This window comes from Bos mutus, chromosome 1, assembly GCF_027580195.1.
Source record: "Bos mutus isolate GX-2022 chromosome 1, NWIPB_WYAK_1.1, whole genome shotgun sequence".
Classification (NCBI taxonomy): Eukaryota; Metazoa; Chordata; class Mammalia; order Artiodactyla; family Bovidae; genus Bos; species Bos mutus.
The window spans coordinates 41,246,947-41,270,611 of record NC_091617.1 but is presented as its reverse complement, the minus strand read 5'-3'; the positions used below and the strand labels follow the sequence as shown (position 1 = coordinate 41,270,611).

Here is a 23,665-nt window from a genome sequence, read left to right as displayed (position 1 = left end):
AGGGATGGAACCTGTGTCTCCTGCATTGGCAGGTGGACTCTTTACTACTGAGACACCAGGGGAGCCCAGGAATGTTCTTCTGGAAGAGGGACTGAGCAAGGTCTCGGGCACCTTGGACAAGAAGTCGGCTGCATGTCACTTACAGAGTTAGAACATGTCTGGGAAGTACATGTCACAGGAATGAGTCAGGGAGACCCAGCAACTCACCTAAGTTCAGAGCCCAGGGAGCCACGGGCTTCGCTCCCAGGTCAGGTCTCCATGCACGCCGGAAAGGTCACCCACTTTGCCTTGGTCCTAGGAAGTGCGCCTGCTTCACCACTGGACCAGTGTTAGGTCCAGTCAACTGTCAGATCACCCATTTCCCCCTGGGATTCCTCTCCATGCCGGTAGCCCTCCCTCAGTTCCAGAATCTACTACAGTGATTCTTCCTTGAATCCCAAGCAACACCTATACTTTTTGCACACTTTGTAAAACACTGTTTTCATCAGTTTTCAATTTTCAGGTCTTTTGTTTTGCTTTTTCTTAACATTCTCTTAGTGCAAGAGGTAGTTTAACTTCTGTGACTCCAAGAATCACTCAGGTACCACGTTGAATGCAGATTCCTAGGCCCTGTGTCCTCTGGTTCTGGTTTAGTTGATCTGGGTTGGGGTCCATGGGTCTGAATGTTGATCATCTCCACCCACATGCTAGTGACCAGGTTTCCCTACTAAAAACCACATTGTCAGGACCACCTCCACACTCAAGTGTGTCATTCAAGGTACTTTACCTTGCATGTCCCACCCTTGTGAAAGAAAGAAAATGTTGGTTGATCTTTGTCTGTATGTAATATGAACTGAGAAAATGAGCTTTATGTGTATATTTTGGACCATACCACGTTGAACACAAAAAGCTAAACTAAATCAAAATATCCACAAGCACATGTATCTCAAAAGCATTTTTCTCCCTTGGAGGTACAGCAAACAAGAAACTAGAATGAGGAAGGAAGACAGTTCCAAAGTGTGGCCCCTGAAATACAAGCAAATCCTCCATATAGAGGACCATGATTTTGCAATGAGACCTGGATTTGGAGGTGAGCACTGTCTTTACAAAACTCCTGTGTTATAATCCATTGCATTGTCAAAAATGGGTTGAAAATTTGAAGCCATCAAGACCATAACACAATACCATCAGTTAAAGAAAAAGAAACACAAACCTTTTACAATGATCTTCTCTTGAATAAGAGCAATTGATAATTTATGCAGTTTAAATTAACCAAAATGACCCATTGTTTACTATACACATTATCATAAAAAGTGTGTTCAATAAATAATATGTCTTCAAAAACAGTGAATGCATATATCTTGCCCATACACCAACATATTGTTTTAATTAAAATCTATTGAGTTATATTACAGTATTCATAAAATCTTGTGAAACATGCTTATGAGCTGGAATGCCTGACTTTTGTTGAAGAACTAGTGTGCCAAATGCCATAACTTCTTGTGAACCACCTCTGCTGAGGGTTTTTCTTTTAATTGCACCTAGCAATAAAAATTGATTGAAATGTTGGAGTGCCAGGCACTGTGCTAAGCCCTTTAATGCGCTGTCTCATTCCACGCTTGCAGTGACCCTATGAAGTAGGTGTTACGACCCTAATATTACAGTGCGGAAGTTAGGGCTTAGAGAAATTAAGAAATGTTCTCAAGGCCATGAAAAAAGTAATGTGGTAGAACCAAGATGCAATGACTGGTAAAGAGAACAGAAGAAACCACAGTGGGAGGATATATTACCTGGAAAAAAGCCTTTCCTCCTGTCAGATTGCTTCATGTGCGCAGTTGCATCCCTGGGGGTACCAAGCTTTTCAGAGATACACAGGGTGTGGTAAAATCACCCAGTTAAGCTGTACTCTCCACCTTAGTGCTAAATGCATCCTGACTCTCCCGCTCCTGACCTAAGGTCTCCCACACCCACAATTTCCTGAACTGACAGCTTTTCATGCTAGAGACGTGGAGGTAAGAGAAGTAGAATAGGTACCACTTTTTGATAATTAAAGCTTCAAGTACTTGGTGTGGGTGGGAAGACCTCGAGACTCATCATATTGTGGTTATGACAAAGGGAAGTGCAACGCACAGGTAGGTACCACAGAAAACTAATGTGTTAACTGGTAAAATTTTAAAGTACATCAGGTAACTCTTACGTTAAGGATTGTTTGGTTTTTGTTCTTTAATTTTCTGGAATCCATTGGGTTGCAATTCTAAGGGTCTGGTTTTGATTTTATTAGGGTGTGTGTGTGCTTAATTGCTCAGTCGTGTCCAACTCTTTGCAACCCCATGGACTGTGGCCTGCCAGGCTCCTCTGTCCATCCAGGGAAGAATACTCAAGTAGGTTGCCATGCCTTCCTCCAGGGGATCTTCTCAACCCAGGGATCAAACCCAGGTCTCCCACATTGTAGGCAGATTCTTCACTGTCTGAGCCACCAGGGAAGCCCTTTATTAGGTTGATGATGCAAGTTTCAGCAGGCATCAGAGTCCCCTGGGGGCTCCTTAGCACCCAGATCACTGGGCCTCACCCACAGAGGTTTTGATTCAGTAGATTTGAGTGGGGTCACCAATTCTCATGTCTTATACTTTTCTTGGTGATGTTGATTTTGCCGGTCTGAGAATCACATTTGATAACTACTGAATTAGATTATTAGCATCAGATTAATTTGCGGTGAGTATAATATTTTGCTTTTCAGGAGCATTTCTCACATTTATTGAACCTAATTTAAGATTTTTAGAAGCCTCAAAATCAGTCAGATTCAAAGATGTATGCTTTTTTTTTTTACTACCTATACATCTATTTTTTAAATTTCTTTTTTTTTTACATCACTACTCAGATGTGTCATCCTTACCACAATTCACCTGAAGATGTACTCTTAACTGCCATTCCCAAGAGACAGTTTATTTCCCCCAACACAATTTGCCCAAAGTTTGGATAATATACTCTGCAACTGTTAGGCAGGTATTCTGGACCTTGGTCTCGACGATTCTAAAGAGTCTCCATTGTGTATATGTACCGCAGCTTTCTTACCCATTCATCTGCTGATGGACATCTAGGTTGCTTCCATGTCCTGGCTATTATAAACAGTGCTGCGATGAACATTGGGGTGCATGTGTCTCTTTCAATTCTGGTTTCCTCAGTGTGTTTGCCCAGCAGTGGGATTGCTGGGTCATAAGGCAGTTCTATTTCCAGTTTTTCAAGGAATCGCCACACTGTTCTCCATAGTGGGTATGGGGAGGGAGGAGGGAAGAGGGCTCAGGATGGAGAACATGTGTATACCTGTGGTGGATTCATGTTGATATATGGCAAAACCAATACAATATTGTAAATTTAAAAAATTAAATTAAATTAAATAAAAATAAAGAGTCTCTAAAATCTTTCCCCTCCCACAATTTAGCTAGAGAACTTTTGTTTGAATTTAAACTTGACCGGCTGTGGGTACCTGGAGCCATTAGGGGGCTCCAGATGCACAGGAATAGCTTGGAACTGGCCTCTCTGGAGTAGTGATTAGCAGCCCAAAATGATGTATTCCCTTCTATATGAATTCAAAAAGCTGCCCTAATTCCTGTTAGGTTAGGTTCGTCAATTTAATGAATTCCTATCCTAGAGGAAAGGGTTTTATGGGTTTATTTTAGACCACTGAAAGCCAGAGAGATTAAGAGAAAAATTGCTGCCCTTGAATTTGGACCTTGAAACAAGCACTCTACACTTTGTAACTCAAAGTGTTCCAAGGACCAGCTACAGAGTCGCTTGGGAATTAGTTAGAAATGCAGAAGATCAGGCCTCACACTAGGGTTTCTGAATAAAAATCTGCATTTTAACAAGATCCCCAGGTGATTCGACTACATTTTACAATTTGAGAAGCACCGTCATAAATTACCAAGAGCCGACCCAAAGCTTTTATCTCAAAACGTTTATGCCTTCTTTCTCCCTCCTCTGTATCACCCCCACCCGCCAGAAAAACATAATATTGATCTTAAGTTTCCACTTCTCTTGATCTGTTAGGGGTACATGTTAAGAATTTTTAAAACAATTTTTTTTCCTGAGGCTACTTTCTGGGGGTCATTAAAAATGCAATGGAAATGTACTACTTAGTGGCAGGTGGCAAATCATCCCACGATTAAGAAATTTTTCTGACAGTCATGGACTGGGGCTAAATGCTATCCAAGTGGCTTGTGTATTCAGTCAGTTCAGGCAGAAAAAATCCATAAATTCAGTCAGAAGTGTCAGTCTGGTAGCTCTGAGAAATATAGTCCTTAACCTTCTCTTGTCTTGGTTAGAACAGCTTTTTATACCGGTGACCCATTCTCTGTTCTCTCAAGCCTGCTTTCCTGGGAAACTCAAGCTGCAGAATATAAAAGACAGGCTTAAATTTATCTTCTCTTTCTTTATACTTGTCCATAACACAACACACACACATTCTTCTTTCCTCTTGCGCTAAACGTAACTTCAGCACTTCTCTTCCCTTAATGTTTTCCTAATTAGCTTTAACGTTAAAACCAGCTGCTACTGCAGTGTTTTTTACTTTTATAAAGTATTAGAAGATTAATTGACTCATTATGTGGAAACAGGAGGATATAAATTTAAGGGAGCCTTTTGTTTAACTTGGGTTATAAATTGCAGCTCATTTTCTTTATTTATGCTTTCCCTACCCTTTACGTCTCCCATAACTAAGGGCTTTTTTTGTTTTAGTTGTATAGATGATGATTTCTTTGTTTCTTTAAAGTGAAATCAATTCAGCATCTAGATACTGGCTGCTGAGTTAAAACAAAAGCTGAAGTTGTAAAAGCCACTTGTGTAGGCTTTGCTTGTCAAACAGGAGGACCAGATCGGGAGCTAGGGGGAACTGGCTGTATTCCTGCATTAACCAGCTCTAGCTTTCAGGCAAGGTCTTCAACCTTACTGAGCATGAGTTCCCTCATATGTCAAATGGAGCTGAATTGGTTCTACCTAGCTAACTAACAAAGTGGCTGTAATGATAACATGATATAATATATCACATATTTTAAATGTACTCCACAAATAAGATGCATAACTTTTATTTAGATCCCCTTATTCCAGCATGCATAAAGTAAGATTGATGATTCTTATATGTATAATATAATATAGTATAATATACATGGCAGTATAAATGTCTGTGCTACCACCTAGTTAGTGATCCTGGGAAATGAACACCTAATTGTAATACCTAATAGTTGTTTAATTTTTACTATATTCCAAATGCTTTACATGAGAATTAATAAGAGCATTTATGAAACTGGTATTATTCATGTTCTGTGTATCACACATTACTATATACTGAATAAGTTGGTTAACACATTTAATGTTAGGTTAGGCTAAGGACTTGATATGCATTTTTTATTTAGTTTCACAGCAACCCCATTAGGCACAGACCATGTATGTTGTACGTATCTCCCCTATTTTACAGATGAGCAAAAACTGAGGCTCAGAGGAGTTAAGGATTACAGAAGGTTAAACTCAGGTTTATATGGTTACAAATTTCATAGTTTTCAATCTTTTTGCTTTATTACCACCTTCTCTCTGAGACTCAGCTCCTATTTTGCAAAAAAGAGTGATCTTTGGAGCTTTTAAGAAGCTCCCAAATTCTATGATTTTGCATCTTGCTTTTACTCACCCTCACCCTCCACTCTGTCCTCAGAATGTCAGAGCAGAGTTTACAGTCCTGGGCCCAGGAGAAGATGCACTTGGGCATCAAATGCAAAGGAGACAAAAATGAGGTCAGATAGCATCTGAGGACAAACACTTTCCTTTGAGATGAAAGAGCTTATCCTGACAAAAATAGAATAAATGGGAGAGAGGAAAGAAGAAATCTAAGACGTATTTAGGAACCCATTCCTAATGGATAAGCCATGTTATTACCCCCCTGTCAGTCCAGCCTTCAGACAACCCTGAGGGCCCAGTGCTTGTCCAGTGGTGACATGAATGTCCTTGTATGGTGGTGTTAGAAGACTGCCCTGGCTTGCAGAGATACTCATCAGTAACTGGGTCCTACTCAGAAGTCATAAACATCCTGAATCCAAGTTGTGCTCACACTTTGTCATAAAATAAACACTGTATGAGAAGCACTGGATCATTCTTTAGTGAAGAATGGACTGATTGTTTCAATGTTTGAATGTAAGACTGGGAATTGTGGTCTGTAGTCTGAGGAATAGATTCACATTTTTGCTGAATTCAGTTCAGTTCAGTTGCTCAGTCGTGTCCGACTCTTTACAACCCCATGGACTGCAGCACACCAGGCTTCCCTGTCCATCACCAACTCCCAGAGCTTGCTCAAACTCATGTCCAAAAAGTAGGTGATACCATCCAACTATGTCATCCTCTGTAAATCTGCTGAATTACAGTAACAATAACATATATTCTATGCAATTTATTGAGTATCCACTAAGTTTACCAACTGTATTATTTCTAGTCTTTACATAAGTCTCCTTGGTGAGACTACTAATGGATCTGGTAGTTGAGGACCCTAAGCTTAGAGATTTTACTGACCTTGTTCTCATGTGAGTCATGGAGCTGGATTCCAGCTCTGGTTGGGACTCTAAAGCAAAAATTTTCTCCAGGATGTTCTGTTCCCTCTCCAAGGCCTCTCCCATCTCTTCAGTCCTTTGGAGTATTGGAGTTAGTAGGGGGAATTACTCATCCTGAAAGGCCAGACAGGGCCAGGGATGAGATCTTTGCATGAAGTGTATATTTTGATAGCTCTACCTGTTAAAGAGGGCTTCCCCAGTGACTCAGTGGTAAGGAATTCATCTGCAATGCAGGAGATGTGGGTTCGCTCCCTGGGTTGGGAAGATCCCCTGAAGGAAGACATGGCAACCCACTCCAGTATTCTTGCCTGGAGAATTCCATGGACAGATGAGCCTGGAGGGCTACAGTCCACAAGGATGCAAAGAGTTGGACATGACTGAAGTGACTACTCACAGACATGTCAATTAAAGAAAAAAGGCAAAACAAAATAAAAGCATCAGAGCTAAACCTGATGAAGGAATAATACTGAGCTGTTCCCAAGTTAATGCTTAATCATAATTATCACTAAACAATATTTTAATAGAATTGTCATTATTAACACTATTGGAAGTGATCGGTCCAGTATGGCAGGAAGTAGTTAGCGGTTCAGATGCAAGTAAGGTATTCCTACAGCCTGAAGCAGAAATATATTCTAGTGACAGGCCCAGTGCCTGGATAGTTGAAATCCTTGTAAGTTAGGAATGATATCGAGGGTTTAGATTCATAAAAGAGGGAATCAGTGTAGATAAAGTGAAGGTAATGTCAGCCATGAAGAAGAACTAAAGAGCCTCTTGATGAAAGTGAAAGAGGAGAGTGAAAAAGTTGGCTTCAAGATCAACATTCAGAAAACTAAAATCATGGCATCCAGTCCCATCACTTCATGGTTAATAGATGGGGAAACAGTGGAAACAGTGGCTGACTTTATTTTTCTAGGCTCCAAAATCACTGCAGATGGTGATTGCAGCCATGAAATTAAAAGATGCTTACTCCTTGGAAGGAAAGTTATGACCAACGTAAACAGCATATTAAAAAGCAAAGACATTACTTTGCCAACCATCTAGTCAAGGCTATGGTTTTTCCAGCGGTCATGTATGGATGTGAGAGTTGGACTATAAAGAAAGCTGAGTGCTGAAGAATTGATGCTTTTGAACTATGGTGTTGGAGAAGACTCTTTAGAGTCCCGTGGACAGCAAGGAGATCCAACCAGTCCATCCTAAAGGAGATCAGTCCTGGGTGTTCATTGGAAGGACTGATGTTGAAGCTGAAACTCCAATACTTTGGCCACTTGATGGGAAGAGCTAACTCATCTGAAAAGACTCTGATGCTGGGAGAGATTGGGGGCAGGAGGAGAAGGGGACAACAAAGGATGAGATGGTTGGATGGCATTACTGACTCAATGGACATGGGTTTGAGTAGACTCTGGAATTGGTGATGGACAGGGAGGCCTGGTGTGCTGCGGTTCATTTGGTTGCAGAGTCGGACATGACTGAGCGACTGAACTGAACTGAACTGAACGTCAGCCAATTAATGGGGGGGAATAGGCATAGATGGTGCACAGGGACTGGTGAGGCATGTCCTGTTTTATAATGTATTATATTAGGGTTTCCCTAGTGGCTCAGATGGTAAGAGAATCCATCTGCAGTGCAGGAGACCCCAGTTCAATCCCTCGGTTGGGAAGATCCCCTGGAGAAGGGAATGACTACCCACTCCAGTATTCTTGTCTGGATAATCCCATGGACAGAGGAGCCTGGCAGGCTACAGTCCCATGGGTTCCCAAAGAGTCAGACATGACTGAGTGACTAAGCATACACACACACACAGTACATTTAAAATACAATAATTAGGTGCTTTATTAAATTATATGTCACATGTAGCATATCCAGACAATAAGGAATGAAGTCTTTCTGGCCTGTCCCTTCTAAATACCAGAATCTTGTCTGAAATAACCACTTAGGATCCATCTAGGCAAGATTTATTTTTCCCCAACAATAGTTGAAAGCATTTTTTAATTAAGGGCTATAAAGTTTGAGAATTGGTCACCATGGAAAGGAAACATATGAAGAGTCTATATATAAATATACAAATTATTTGAACATATATATATATATACATCAGGGCTTTCCAGGTTGTGCTAGTGGTAAAGAACCCACTGCCAGTGCAGGAGACACAGGAGACATGGGTTTGATCCCTTGGTCAGGAAGATCTGCTGGAGGAGGAAATGGCAATCCACTCCAGTATTCTTGCCTGGAAAATCCTATGGACAGAGGAGCCTGGCAGGCTACAGTCCATGGGGTGGAAAAGAGTAAGACACGACTGAGCACACGTGCATATGTGCATCACATTTCATACACAGTACTAAATAATGAAGTTAGTAGCATCAGCATCCCCTCACACAGGAACAGATGAAACCCTCTGTAGAGTGTAACAAGGGATTGTCTTGGTCTCGGTTTGTTCTCTGGGCACAATGAGCCTGATTCTGTGAGACCCAACTGCACACAAATCTAGAACTTGCCTGTCTGGAGTTGCTCCCATTCTGATTTTCAGAATACTCTCAGCATTCACATTTCCTTCACCCCAAATGCAAGCTGTGGTTTCTGTTTATCTGGGAAGGGGCATTTCTGAATGCGCAGCATCCTGGGGAGCACCATTGTCAGTGTGTCCCTCTAGCCTCCCCACGTGAAAGAGACTGATTTTTAGGCAAGAGAGGAAAGGCTCCCACATTTGCCAAAATCATGAACTTCATGCTAGTCTGCTCCCTGAATATGTAATACTGTATCAATAGATAAGTGAGAAATTTATCATCAAAACTTGAAAAGTAATTCATTTGCAGCATTGATCTCTCTCCACTTTAAATGTTTTCAAAAATAATCCTGATTCCTCATTATATTCTCATTCTTCTTTCTGAAGGATCTCCAGTGCCAGTGGGTATAGATGTCCAGGTTGAAAGTATTGACAGCATTTCAGAGGTTGACATGGTAAGTTTCTCCATGAGATGCTTTTTTCTGAACGGATAGATTCTCAGTAGTGTCAAAATCACTGACGTTTTAATAAATCATCTTAATTATGCATGTTATTCCTGCTTTGCTTAATAAAGTTGAAGTTGCTTTATTCTTTTCTAAGTATTATCTCTGCCCTGGATTATAATTCTCATTCCTTTCTTTCTCTTCTCCTTTTCTTCTATTGGCTTTACAGTGTCCCGAAGGACAGGATATACTTAGCTATGTGACTTGAACCTTGGTACTCAGTATCAGCAAAAAACTGGTCTGCATTCTCCATGCCCAATTTGAAAAAATGATCAAGTGATCCCCAGTGTTGGCTTCTTTTGCTTCTCATTTATCATTTTCCAACCCTCCCTTATTTCACCCTGAAATCACTTTCAGTCTCTTTAGTTTTGTCCTGCTCTCCTCCCTGCTTCCCATGCGAGTGCCAAGTAGTGGTGATGCTGATGTATTGCTGACACATGCCAGTGTCTGCCATTTGACTTCACAGGCTCAGTGTTTGCCTGGTGCCCTTCAGATCAGACTGAGCATCTAAACACAAATATATGCTTATTAAAGCAATCCAAGCAGTAACCCACAGGATTCCCTGTGGAGTGGTGTTATGGTAATGAATGAACCATTGTATTTATTCACTCTTACCCTAATTCCAAATTACACGTGGCTGGTGCTCCTAGATTAACCCAGAGCAATAATACAATGTACCTCTATTCTGATCCTAAGAAAAACAAATGAGCTCATCGTTACTTGATGACTTGTTTGTGGTTTGCTGAGATTTGTCCTTTGCTTGTGTAGTAAATGTTGAAGTTCTATTATATGTGTTATTTCAAGAAGAATTTGAGTGTTGTTGACAAATAAATGAGAATAAGAAGTAAGCAGTTGGGAAATGTGAAACACATTGTCATTGCCTACATCCTATAACTTAGGTGAAGATAGGAGAATTTCTATTCAAACAAACAAAATACTCGTACCTGAGAGCCAAACAAAACTCAAATAATTGATTAAGCAAAGTTTTTTCTGCTAAAATAATGTTAATCTAGCTTTTTCCCCTCATCCTTGCCTCCTTACAACTGGAATGCATATAAACAAATTAAAATCCTGAGTCATACTGGATCAGAATCTCTGAGAACTAGCTTCTGGGGGATGTGCCGTATTAACAAATGCACAAGTGATTTTTGGCACACTACAATTCCAGCACCACCATTTCCTGGTATTTGTTCTGTGTCTCAAGCTGAAGATCACCATCTCTTTCTCAGGACCTCTGTCAACATTGCTGTTGTTTAGTGGCTCAGTTGTGTCTGACTCTTTTGCAACCCTAGTGTCTGTAGCCCACCAGGCTCCTCTGTCCATGGGATTCTCCAGGCATGAATACTGGAATGGGGTACCATTCCCTTCTCCAGGGTATCTTATCGATCCAGGGATTGACCCACATCTCCTGCACTACAGGAGGATTCTTTACCACTGAGCCACCAGGGAAGCCCCTCTGACAACATGCTTTCCATTAAAATGCTTAAAAACTCCTATAAATGTTGTGTTCAGGTTCTTATAAGACTGTAGTTTATTCAACTTGGGGAGGACCGCTTTACAAAAACAATAGAAATATATAGATATAAAATCAATCATAAAAGTTAATATTTATTTACAGTGAGAGAAAAAGCAAACTAAACTACCAGAAAAATCAAAATAAAATACCAGACCATGAAGTTTTAGGTCCCTGTCTTCTGAGATCATCTTAGGTGATTTACCAGAGTGCTCAGGTAGAAATGCATCCCACTTATAACCTGTTTCCCCTCAGCAACTTGAATACTTGATGGTTTTCAGAAACTGTGAGCATTCACCAGAGTCCAGGTGAGGAGAGGCTCTGTGACAGAAGCTCAGTAGCCTCATTCTGAATCTACCTGAAGATATAAGCCATTCAGGCACAGGTCGTTAACACCTACGGAAACCAGTGGAGACTGATAGTACTGACTAGTCATCCTGAATCATATTTCTGCTGGCCTTGACTTGTCTCTTTTTCTCCCTGCCTAGGACTTTACAATGACTTTTTATCTCAGGCATTACTGGAAAGATGAAAGGCTCGCCTTTCCCAGCAAGACCAACAAAAGTATGACTTTTGATCATAGATTAATCAAAAAGATTTGGGTGCCTGATATCTTCTTTGTCCATTCTAAGAGATCCTTCATCCACGACACAACTGTGGAGAACATCATGCTGCGCGTCCATCCCGATGGAAGCGTCCTCTTCAGTGTCAGGTGAGGAGCGCTGTCTCCTGCCTTGGGCTCCCTGGCACCGCACCATCTGCACCAGTACTAGGGGGGCTCCCTGCAGGCTGAACTCCCAATATTGCTGTGTTTGGTAATGCTGGAGCTTCAGACAAGCAGAAGATGTGACTTTTTTCCTGATTCTAACTCCCAGGTTTTGTTTCTTTAATGACTTTTAATAATTAGCATTTTGTTTATTCTTTTAAAGATTTATTTCTTTATTTACTGGCTGTGGTGGGTCTTTGTTAATGCATGCGGGCTTTCTCTAGTTGTGGAGAGCAGGACTACTTTTCACCACGGTAGGCAAGCTTCTCATTGCGGCAGCTTCTCTTGTTCCAGAGCGCAGGCTCTAGGCATGTGGGCTTCAGAAGCTGCAGCGCCTGGGCTCAATAGTTGTGGCACACAGGCTTAGTTGCTCCAAGACATGTGGACACTTCCTGCACCAGGGATCAAGCTAGTATCCCTTGCATTGCAAGGTGGATCCTTTTTTTTTTTTTTTTGCAAGGTGGATTCTTAACCGCTGGACCACCAGGGAAGCCCCTAACTTCTGAGTTTTAAAGAATGATTTCCTAATCTAACTGTACCCACTCTGGGCATATTATTGGAGAATGATAGGAAATAAGGCTGGACAAAATGGAGCTAAGACCAATGCCACCCCACCCTGCATCCCACCAAGCAGTCTTGGAATCTTGGATTAACTAAATAATTTTGTTAAGTATGTCCTTCACTCTTCACATGAAGATGTAGTCATCATGCATGTTACCCCTGATTTCTTCATTTAAAAATTGTTGAAAAACAAAATTTTAATTTAAAATATTTGATCTGTGCTAATGGACCTATCCAAATGGTAAATAGGAGTTCTGAATTCTGTTGGATATCAAAAAATTTAATAAAATATTTGTTCAGACACTATGCTATCATATCCCTCCATCTTTACTATAACATTTTTTTTTTTTTTAGCCTAATTAGTCCAGTGCTTACTGACTGACCTACCATAGAATCTTAAAAATGTTTGGTAAATCCAAGAAATTCATGTTTGCAAATGTCTTAGAAATCCCAGAAAGATTCAATAGTAAACTGAAAAAGAAGTTAGCTCTCCAGAGGATATCCATGTCCTAATCTCTGGAACCTAGGAAGGTTACTTTACTGGGGGTGGGGGGAAACTATGCAGACATGATTAAATAAAGGGTCTTGAGACAAGGAAATTATTCTGGGTTATCTGGGTTGGACTAAATGCAATCATCAGTGTCCTTGTAAGAGAAAGGCAGAGGGAGGATTTGACACACGTGGTAGAGTAGGAAGTAGTGTGATGGTGAAACCAGAGACTGGAGTGACGCAACCACCAGCCCAGGAATGCTGGCGACTTCCGGGAGCTGTAAGAAGCAAAAGATGAATCTCACCCTAGAGCTTTGGGAGGAGGCAGGGTCTTTCTGACACCTTGGTTTCAGTCCAGTGATATTCATTTCAAACTTCAGGCCTCCAGAACTGTGAGAGAATACATTTCTGTTGTTTTAAACTGCCAAGTTTATGGTAATTGTTTACAATGAAAATATGTTCTTTTTATTCATTAAAAACACCTTGCTCGCTCTAGTACAGAGATTCTGTTACTGGACATTTTATAAAAAGCTATCAGTGTTTTTTAAAAAATGAAATGAGAGGAAAGTACCACTTTCCATAAGAACTTTTACATCAGAAGTAACCTAGGACTCTAACAAGTACTGGAATCAAGCCTTAGTAGGGATCAGCAGCTGAACAGCAGCATCTGGCCAAGAAATCATCTGTTTTAAATTAATTTTTTTGATGAGGGGATATCCACTGGAGAAGTAGCTCAGTGAATTGTCCTTACCCTGCACATTCCAAAGAAAGATTTGGCTCTTGCCTGGCTCCTGGGAAATAACCTACAAGCCCTTGGAATATCCTGCCTGATAAGTGTGTCTTTGTTTACCCAAAGACCCTGAGCCACATGGTATCAACTTGACCTCTGGAGAGGCTAAAGACCAAGATCAGCCATGGCTGACCAACCCTCAATTAATGCTTTGAACCCCTAGGCTCACGTAGTTCCCTGGTTGACAATACTCCATGCATGTGGTCATATGTCACTGCTAGGAGAAGTAAGCTCTGTCCATATAGCCCTGTCCAGGACAACTGGAAACTTGCTCCTGGTTTTTCCTGGAACCTGCCCTGTGCATATTAATTTCATTGTTGATTTTAACTGGTATCCTTTCATTGCAATAAATGATTAGCTGTTAGTATAACAGTTTTGATGAGTTCTATAAGTCCTTCTAATGAAACATTGACGCTGAGGTTGGTCTGGAGATCTCCGGACACAGGAGGACTCAGAATTGTTGTCTGCACAGCTGTTTCAGCTGACAGCAGAGCCAGTCCAAGCCCAGAGCCAGGTCACCTGGTTTCAGGCTTGGTTCTGACACCATCTACTGACAAAGAGTCTCTCCTTGACGAAATTCTACTCAGTGTCCTCTGAACTGTCTTCTCACATTGGCCCTGATTTTGAGCTTCTGTTTCTGTCTCTGCATAGTCAGTTTAGCCAGAGTCCCCTGTCCTCAATATCTGATCACCCTCCATATCTGATAAGGTTCCTCATCCACCTCTCCAGCCCCCAGCTGACATCTGACCACCTGGCCCTCCTTCAGCAAGAATTCTGTTAGGTCCATTTAGCCAGGTTCCCCCGACCCCTTATGTTTCCTCTTAGTAATTTTCCATCTACTGACTTGCACACCCCCCATCCTGGCCTCCTTGTTCCTTTGCTATAAATTCCCAGTTGTTATGTTTGGAGTTGATCCCAATCTCTCTTCCCAATTACAAAAAAAAAAAAAAAAATTTATAGTAGCTGTCCTAAATAGAGTCTACCTTACCATTTTTTAAACAAGTGTCATGAATAATTTTTTCCTTAACACTGTCTACCTAATCTCCTTGGCTGTTAATTTATTTATGTGTACTCTGAAGGAAGGAGACTGAAAGACTTCATAAGTCCTTTTTTAAAGTACCAGGAAGATGCCAAAATGAGTATGTTTTGTGTCGCAAGGTTATCCAGACCCCTCCCTGGTTTGGCATTTTCCTGCATGACTATTGACAGTAGAATTCAAAGCACAGCAGATAAAATGGTTTTCCCCCTCTGATTAACTGAGGGGTGCCATGGGTAGGAGCAGCTGTTGCCTTTGTTTTTTGCAGACCTGCTCAGGGGCCCTTTATGAACCTCTGATCTGCTTTTGTGGGTACCACAGTTCAGCAGCCTCTGCCTGAAGCCAGGAAAAGCTGCTGCTGCTGTTAAGTCACTTCAGTCGTGTCCGACTCTGTGCGACCCCATAGACGGCAGCCCACCAGGCTCCCCCGTCCCTGGGATTCTCCAGGCAAGAACGCTGGAGTGGGTTGCCATTTCCTTCTCCAATGCATGAAAATGAAAAGTGAAAGTGAAGTCCTTCAGTCATGTCCGACTCTTAGTGACCCCATGGACTGCAGCCTATCAGGCTCCTCCATCCGTGGGATTTTCCAGGCAAGAGTACTGGAGTAGGGTGCCATTGCCTTCTCCGCAGGAAAAGCTAGGAGGACATAAAATGTGAAGAACAGCCCTCATCAGTATGTAAGCCCTCTGACTTAATAGCACCTGAATTATGCATTGTGCACATAGATCTCTGACTGAAAATGCTGCCGGCTTTCCACTCACTCCTGCAAAGATAATTTCCTCAGGTAAACTTGCTTTGTGAAGGAAACCTTTACTCATAGGTTTTTATTACCACCATTCCAGCTCTTTATTACTGGAAACTATTTAAGTTTGAATCTTCCAAAAAGCAGAAAATATTTAAGTCTATTTAAAGTCTTCTCACTTTGAAGTGTGTTTTTCTGAAGACATCCGAGCCAGAAAGTATAGAGGAAGCTGACCAGGAAATGGTGAGATCAGAAGCAATTCTTACAGCAGGAATTCACTCATTAACTCTGGGTCTTAAGCAATCACCTACCTTCCTGGGTTTGCTTCCTTATGGGTTACTTGGATAGAAGATGATGACACCTGTTTGGCATTATTCTTGAAAGGTGCACAAAACAGGCAGAGTGTCAGATAGCTTTAAGCTACATTATTTATTTGACCGTGTGGTGAAATGACCTGCAGTTTTCTTTTTCTTATTCTTCCTATAGGATAACTGTTTCAGCAATGTGCTTTATGGATTTCAGCAGGTTTCCTCTTGACACTCAAAACTGTTCCCTTGAACTGGAAAGCTGTAAGTGTAACCTCCCGATGGAGTGAGTACCTGTAGTCTGAACACACCATCACATACTTGCAGTAAATATCTTAACAAGCATGTGAACATTTTGATATAAGTTAAATATGTTTATCCAAAAAAGCTTATCGGTTGGTTGGTTGCTTGGTCTTTTGGGTAAGAATGATGATGGCAAATTGTCTTGCAGATGAGAAGATAAAAGAGTCAAGAAAAAAATGCTTTGGTAACTACATATTCTGCAGTTTTCACAATGATTTTAAAGGAATAGCTCCTTAAAAATGTGTATTCTTGCTAATGTTATTAACATAGAATGGCAAATTTAGAAAACTCTGCCATTTATGTTCTTATATGAATCCCAACCTTCCATTAGGTGTATCTTGTTTCCCCAGAAAAACCCAGCTCTAGATTTAGATCACCCAGTCAAAGCCCTGTCAAAGGACATCTGAGCCAGAGCCCTGTCAATTACTTAGATCCACACCCCCTCCCCAGCTATTTTTGACATGACTTATTAAACGCTGACTGCAATTTTTCATGATGCAGGTAAAGTGCTGGGAATCTCAACGGATGTCTCCTACAGAGACAATTCTCCCCAAACCCATTGGAAACTCTCTGTCACACTATTTGATCTTACAAGAGAATTTTCTACAAGCCCAGCTCACTTTGCAATTTCATCCAAGACAGTCACAAAACCAGTTTGAGGCCTAAAGCCTTGGCATCAGGCCTGTGAGTGAGAGGTGGTGCTGTGACATCACAGTGCACACAGACAGGGGAACAGCTGTTTGGAGAGTTTTTAAAGCATCATGTGGGCATGAGAAAACCCAACCACACTCTGTCAGTAATCAGGGTGTAATTTGGGGAGGGTTTTGTTTTTGTTTTTGTTTTTTTTTTATGATATGGGTATTATCAGTCTTTTGGCAAACATATATTTCAGAACCATGACATTGGACCAGACCCTGGGGATACAGAACTTTATAAAGCACCATCATGAACCTCATGGAACTTACAGGAGCTCATTCTAACTGCAGGGATGTTATTTTCTTGTCTTAGATGCCTACAATGAGGAGGATCTAATGCTCTACTGGAAACATGGAAACAAGTCCCTAAACACTGATGAGCACATTTCCCTATCTCAGTTTTTCATTGAGGAGTTCAGTGCATCCAGTGGATTTGCTTTCTATAGCAGCACAGGTGCAGTATTTTGTGTGGACAAGTCATGAGCGTTTATTAAGCATCTGCTGTCTGCAAAGCACATGTGGCTAGTCCTGAGTCCAAACAAGCCTCCCATTTGACCAATAATATATCCTTCTTTTCCCAGCAGCCGTCTCTATCTTTGCAATACAGGTCTTCTTCAGCTGACGATGGGGTACCTTCCAGTAAACCCATCATGAGCTGAAGTACAGTTAATACGCCTAACCTCTTGAACACCATAAAGTAGCGTAGCCAAACTTAAACAGGCTCAGAACACTTAGATTAGTCTATGGTTGGCAAATCATCTAATGCAAATCCTATTTTAAAGTAAAGTGTTGACTATCTCCTGTAATACAATTGAACACTGTACTGAAACTGAAAAAAACAGAAAGGTTGTCTGGGTACAGAACGATTGCAAGTATATCAGTTGTTTGCCCTCAAGATCATGGGGCTGACCAAAAGCTGGCTTGCTGCCACTGCCCAGCATCATGCAAGAACATATGGCTAGCATGGGAAAAGATCAGAATTCAAAACTGGAAGTACAGTTTCTACTGAATATTCATCACTTTTGTACCATCATAAAGTCAAAATAAGTCAAAGCATCCTAGGTCAGAGACCATGTGTACACATTTCTGTCTTTATCATGTAAACACCTTTAACTGATGTCTAGCTTCCCCTAGGCCCCTGCAGTCTACTCTTCATACAGCAGACAGAATGTTCTTTTGAAAACATGAAGAACACAATTCTTTCCTGTTAAAACCCTGCGGTGCTTTTCCATCAAACTTACAGCAGAACTTAAGCTTCTCATCATGGCCCACAGGCCCTACATGATCACTCTCTGCCTAAGGCTCTGACCTCACTAATCACCGCTCGCTGCCCGGCCTCCCCACTTCTTGCTTGTCTTCAAACACACCCACCTCATTCCACCTGCAGGAGTTCTGCTTTCACCTTTCTTTGCCTGGTGTGTTTTCCCTGATTTTTTCATGACCAGCTTCCCCGTTTTGCTCAGAACTTTATTCAAATATCATCTCCTCAAAGAGTGCTTTCCTAGCCATCCTATGTACAATAAACCTCCCTCCTCGCCATTCCCCATGCGTATTTGTCTTCACAGCACTAACCACTTCCTGAAATACATCTCTGTTTGACTGCTTTCTTATCTGAGTGCCTGGCTAGAAAGAGTGTAGGGATCTATCTGTCTGCCTTGTTCGCTGTCTCTCACCCAGCACCTCAAACATGCCTGGGGCATGATAGATGCTCAATAAATAGCAACCGAATGACTTGATCAGTAAAGTGATTCCTGCACTTTATATGCCTATGAGAAGTAAGTACAGATATTGGGGAAATTTTAAATTTTATTTCAATACTTCTTTATTTTTTTGTTGTTACACAGACATACTTTATAATGAGAAAAATTAAAATGGGCTCCTGTATGTGTGTGTGCTCAGTCAGTAAGTCATATGCGACTCTTTTGTGACCCCATGGACTGTAGCCTGCCAGGCTCCTGTGTCCATAGGACTTTTCAGGCAAAATACTGGAGAGGGTTACCATTTTCTTCTCCAGGGGATCTTTCCAACTCAGGATCGAACCCAAGTCTCCTGTATCTCCTGCATTGTAGGCAGATTCTTTACCACCAGCACCACCTGGGAGCCCAAAATGGTCCCCTAATATTACTTTTTTTTAAAAGAGAAGAATAAAGCATTTTGAAAGTTGTATTCAAATATCAAGTTATTAATGATATCTGAGTTCATTCAAGCATTTCTTAGGTTTCGAAAAGATCAGCATTTAGAATTTATTTTAGTTCACAAGTAGGTAATAGTTCTTCCTCACATTATCCATGAATTACCAAACAAGGTCACCTGAGAGCCAAATTCAAGTGTTTTTCTCAAATTAAACATATTAGTTTCATAAAAATATTTTATATTTTGTCTTCATGCCTATCATTAAAACAACCACCATAACTGCCACTCCTAAATCAGCTATACAGAAAAAAAATTACAATTCTGGCTCAGTTACAAGAGTCAGAAGTATAGTTACAATAATGAGACTTGGCAACCCACTCCAGTGTTCTTGGAGAATCCCAGGGACGGAGGAGCCTGATGGGCTGCCGTCTATGGGGTCGCACAGAGTCGGACACAACTGAAGTGACTTAGCAGCAGCAGCAGCAGCATCTTTAGCCTTTCAACACAGAATGAAGCCTTAGCATCAGCAGGCCATTGAAGGTGACAGTCTTTGGATATAAAAATCTTCTGGGACATTGTCTTGGACTAAGTGTCCAGTCACTGCCCACCTCTTCCATTTCCCTGCTGCCAGTTCTCCAGCCCTTCTCTCTCTTTCATAAACTTCCTTTCTTTCTACCATGTGGCAACCAGATGCAGGTGGGTGGACACTTCCACCCAAAATTTAGTTCAGATGTCAAAACTGGTGATGGCACACAGATGCTGAAAGGGTATACAGAGATTTATTACTTACATAATGAGGTTTTCTAGAGAGAGCAGGGCAGGCTTCAAAGCATATCTGAAAATGTCTTGAGAGAACAGGAAGGGGCCTCTGGACTTGGGGTTCTGTGGTGCTTAGAAAGTGGGACTCAAGTGAGGGCTCCTTGCGTGGGGCCATGTTTTCATGGTTTGATCTTCCCATCAGTAAAGAGAGAACATCTGGCTTTCTTCCTAGCTTGCCCAGGTGTGGAGCAGAAGGAGAAGTGGAGCTAGAGAGCTATCAGTAGTCAAATATCAAAAATAGAGTCCCACTCTTTTGCACTCCCGGAATGAGAGCTCCACTCCTTTCCAGAGCAACACTATCTTTCCTGGTGGGTAAAGGGAGCTCTTCCTAGCTACAACTTCAACAACAGAACTATCCCTCGTCTCCCCTTCCCAGAAAAACTTCAAGACAGAGCAACATGTCTCCTGCTTGGTTGCCAAAAAAAAAAAAAAAATTATTCAGAAAATTATGAGTTAAAAAAAGACCTCGTTGCCCAAATACATTTCAGAACTTAAAAGCATATGCATGTGTCTTTATGAAGTACTTTCCAGCTTTTCCTTATCCCTTATAATTTCACAATAATTATATGAAGCTATAACATCAGAGATGCTATTATTCCACTCTATAGCCATAATCAAAACTCTCAACTGCGGACTATAATAAAGTGGGATGTAACATGGGTAATACAAGACAATGAGTAGCTTAAAAAAAGGCATATTTTGACTTTAGAGTATAATACATCATGTATCTTTTATTACTCTTGGTAATGAAATTGTTTAGTGTTCCTGATGCATATCAACTGATAGAGAAACTAAAACAAGTAGGAAAAAGAAAGGTAACCAACAGTTAATTAAGAATAGAATACTAGGCATACAGTCTGCAAACTCAGTGAAGATTGACCAGGTATATGTTTGCCTAAATGTTTACCTGATCTGTCTAGTAAGTTTGCCATCTTGGGTTCAGAAATTACTACTGGGGAAGTAGAAGAGTTCTCCAACCTTGCAACACCTATAACTCAATTTTATTATTTTTAACCTATAGGTTAAAAGACTATAGGTTAAAATATATAGGTTAAAATATAGGTTAAAATCCTGAATAATTTGGATTACAGTCAACTGCATTTATAATGGAAAAATTAATCTTACCACTTATTTATAAAAGGTATATTTTCATTATTCATTGCTTACTTTAGGAAAGATTTAATAAGATTGGCATCATTGTAAAATAAAGCAAGATGATATGAAAGAGAAATATGAGAAAGAAAAATGTAAAATAAGCATAAGTTATCATATAGAATCTAACATGTAGTTACCAGGAAATGGCATCAGAGAAGTCCTATAGATGGTCCAAAAGCATGCTCTAACCTTCTAAACATGGTTCCTTGCAGCCAATGTGAAATGGGAAGCTGAACAAACTATGCATATTGACATGACTGCAACTGCTGCTTTGATCAGTACAAACTAATACCAACATGAATTTATATAATTCCAACAAGAGACAAAGAAACACCATTTGGCTACTTTTCAACAGATTAGAATAGATAAATTAATGGTACCCTCAAAACTTTGAAATAATAAAAATTGTTTATGGATACTCCCTTCCCCCAGCCCCTCTTTGAATCCCTAGCTATCTGGATCCTAACTTGGAATCCAAGGACAGAGAAGCTGCTGTGAATCTTTTCCTCCAGATGAAATGTTTCATGTCATTTGTTACGCTCATAAGTGGTTTATTGGCTCTTGCATCAGTCATTAGCCATATATTGAAGACTTTTTCACCTGAAGAAACACTGCAAACACAAAACATTTTGGAGTAAGGTCTCTAAAGGCCACCCCACAAAATATAATAACCATTCATCCCTGAACAGCAAATATGAAATTTAAAGGAGAACCTTTGAGTCAGACAATTAAACCTACTGCAGTTCAGTTAGTTCAACCAACATTGGAGGCCCAGGTCCTATCCCAGTACTGGGTAAACAAGGGTGTCTTAAGTTCCATGTTACCTAAGAGCTTGGAGTCTAAAGAAGCAGGTTATTGTCACTAAGTATGGCATTTCCACCAAAAAAAAGCCTGTTCTGATGAAAACTTTGACTTTTCCTCATAGGTTGGTATAATAGGCTTTTCATCAACTTTGTGCTAAGGAGACATATTTTCTTCTTTGTCCTGCAAACCTATTTCCCAGCTATGTTGATGGTAATGCTTTCCTGGGTTTCATTTTGGATTGACCGAAGAGCTGTCCCCGCAAGAGTTTCCTTGGGTGAGTCTTTCTGTACCTTTGTGAAATGTTAATGTGGGAGAAATGTCAAGGAGGGTGAATGAATTGGTGATATGTGGAGAGGGAAAGAGGGTGATGGGTTAGTAGGGATAGTTATGATGTGCACTCAGGTTACAGTATTTGGCTTGACAGCCATAAGGGCAAATTCTAGCTAGACTCCTTCCTCGAAACCAAGACATTCAGTATGAAGACTGCACCAACTGACCCAAGGTGGAGGGTAGGGAGGAGAGAGGGTGAAGTTATGAAGCAGAAACAGACTCATTTCACAAATGTCTCTTTTCTGCCTTTCAGGAAAACCTCCCTGTCTCTTGCCCAAGTTCACTTCACTTTGCCTGACAAACCCTTACATTGCAGAAGTTTTCAGTTCAAATGAATTTACACTCTACTATTGGTACCTTAATAAATTACCTCTTGGAGAGTCGAATGCTTGAATTTGGAAACATAAGAGCTAGTTTAAAAAAAATTATGGCATAGCCTGTTAATAAATACTGAAATCAGAATCCATTACAGCAGAATTTTAGGTGTCGTGGCACTTCAGAGATTACAAATAGGGAAACATTGCCAGCCTCATTAACAGGTGTGATTGTCACTCTATCTAGAGACATCACATGCCACTGTCACACACACAGATTTATGGAAACCACTTCAGACCCACTTAGCGATTTTGATTGAGTCCTTATAAAGTAGACTTGCCAAGCTAAATACTTAGACAACATGTTACTTAATGAGAACCCAGGAGTCAAACCCACCTGCCTTCTTGGCTGGTTTGGGGCAGAACTCTCTCATTTGGGCTGATTTTGTTCTTTCACCCATAATGCTCTGTTTAGGGAGAAGATTGTTATAAGTGGTTCACAGTCATCATAATTATCACACAATTCATTCCAGAAGGAGTGATTTCTAAGTTAATGTTGACAAATTATATGCATACTTCTAAAGATATTTGAAAGACATAAATTGTCATTAATATTAATGATTTGTTTACCTCTTTCCCCTACTAAAAGTTTCAGTTCACAAGCATTTGAGTCTTGAATGTCTTCAAGGGGGAAAATACCATCTGAATGAGTAACTAAATTATTGTGGCTGTTCCTTCATATCAGACCAGCCTGGCCCTGACCTCAGTACGGCAGTGGGGCAGTATAGACCCAAAGAGAGACTAAAGGCCCATTTCCAGCCCTTGAGACAGAATGAGAAAGGCATTCAGTCTCTAAAGGTTTATGGACATGAGTTTCAATGGGATCCCTGAAGCTGACTGCTTAGCTCTTATATCATGAAAATGACAGCAATAAAAGCTGGCTCTCAGGCAGGTTGGACTGAATGGGCAACACTGAAATTCTGTGCTGCTTGTGTCTACAGAGTTAGGAAATTGCTAGGCAGATTTATATAAAATAATATACAAATCAGAAGTGTCCCTCCTTCATTTTAATAGAGAGAACAAACATTTCTAGAACACTACTATGTTCTCAGGCTTTTGTTTCCTCCCACCCTCAGGTTCTTTGAAAGATACTTTGCCATCTTTTTTTTTTTTTTTAATTTATTTGTTTATTGAAGTATAGTTGATTTACCGTGTTGTGTTAGTTTCGGGTATACAGCGAAGTGATTTAGATTCCTTTCCATTATAGTTTATTACAGGATATTAAGTACAGTTCCCTGTGCTATGCAGTAGGTCCTTGTTGTTATCTCTTTTATATATAGT

General features: G+C 40.7%; 1 protein-coding gene across 1 annotated transcript in view; it reads left to right on the top strand.

Moving 5' to 3' along the window:
- GABRR3 (gamma-aminobutyric acid type A receptor subunit rho3) overlaps positions 1-23,665 on the top strand; it is a 45,214-nt gene that overhangs the window by 8,010 nt on the left and 13,539 nt on the right. Inside the window, exons 2-7 of the mRNA XM_005905416.2 lie at positions 957-1,069; positions 9,454-9,521; positions 11,571-11,794; positions 15,953-16,035; positions 17,083-17,223; positions 21,802-21,954. Coding sequence (XP_005905478.2) covers positions 957-1,069; positions 9,454-9,521; positions 11,571-11,794; positions 15,953-16,035; positions 17,083-17,223; positions 21,802-21,954 — 782 coding nt within the window. The remainder of the gene's footprint in view (positions 1-956; positions 1,070-9,453; positions 9,522-11,570; positions 11,795-15,952; positions 16,036-17,082; positions 17,224-21,801; positions 21,955-23,665) is intronic.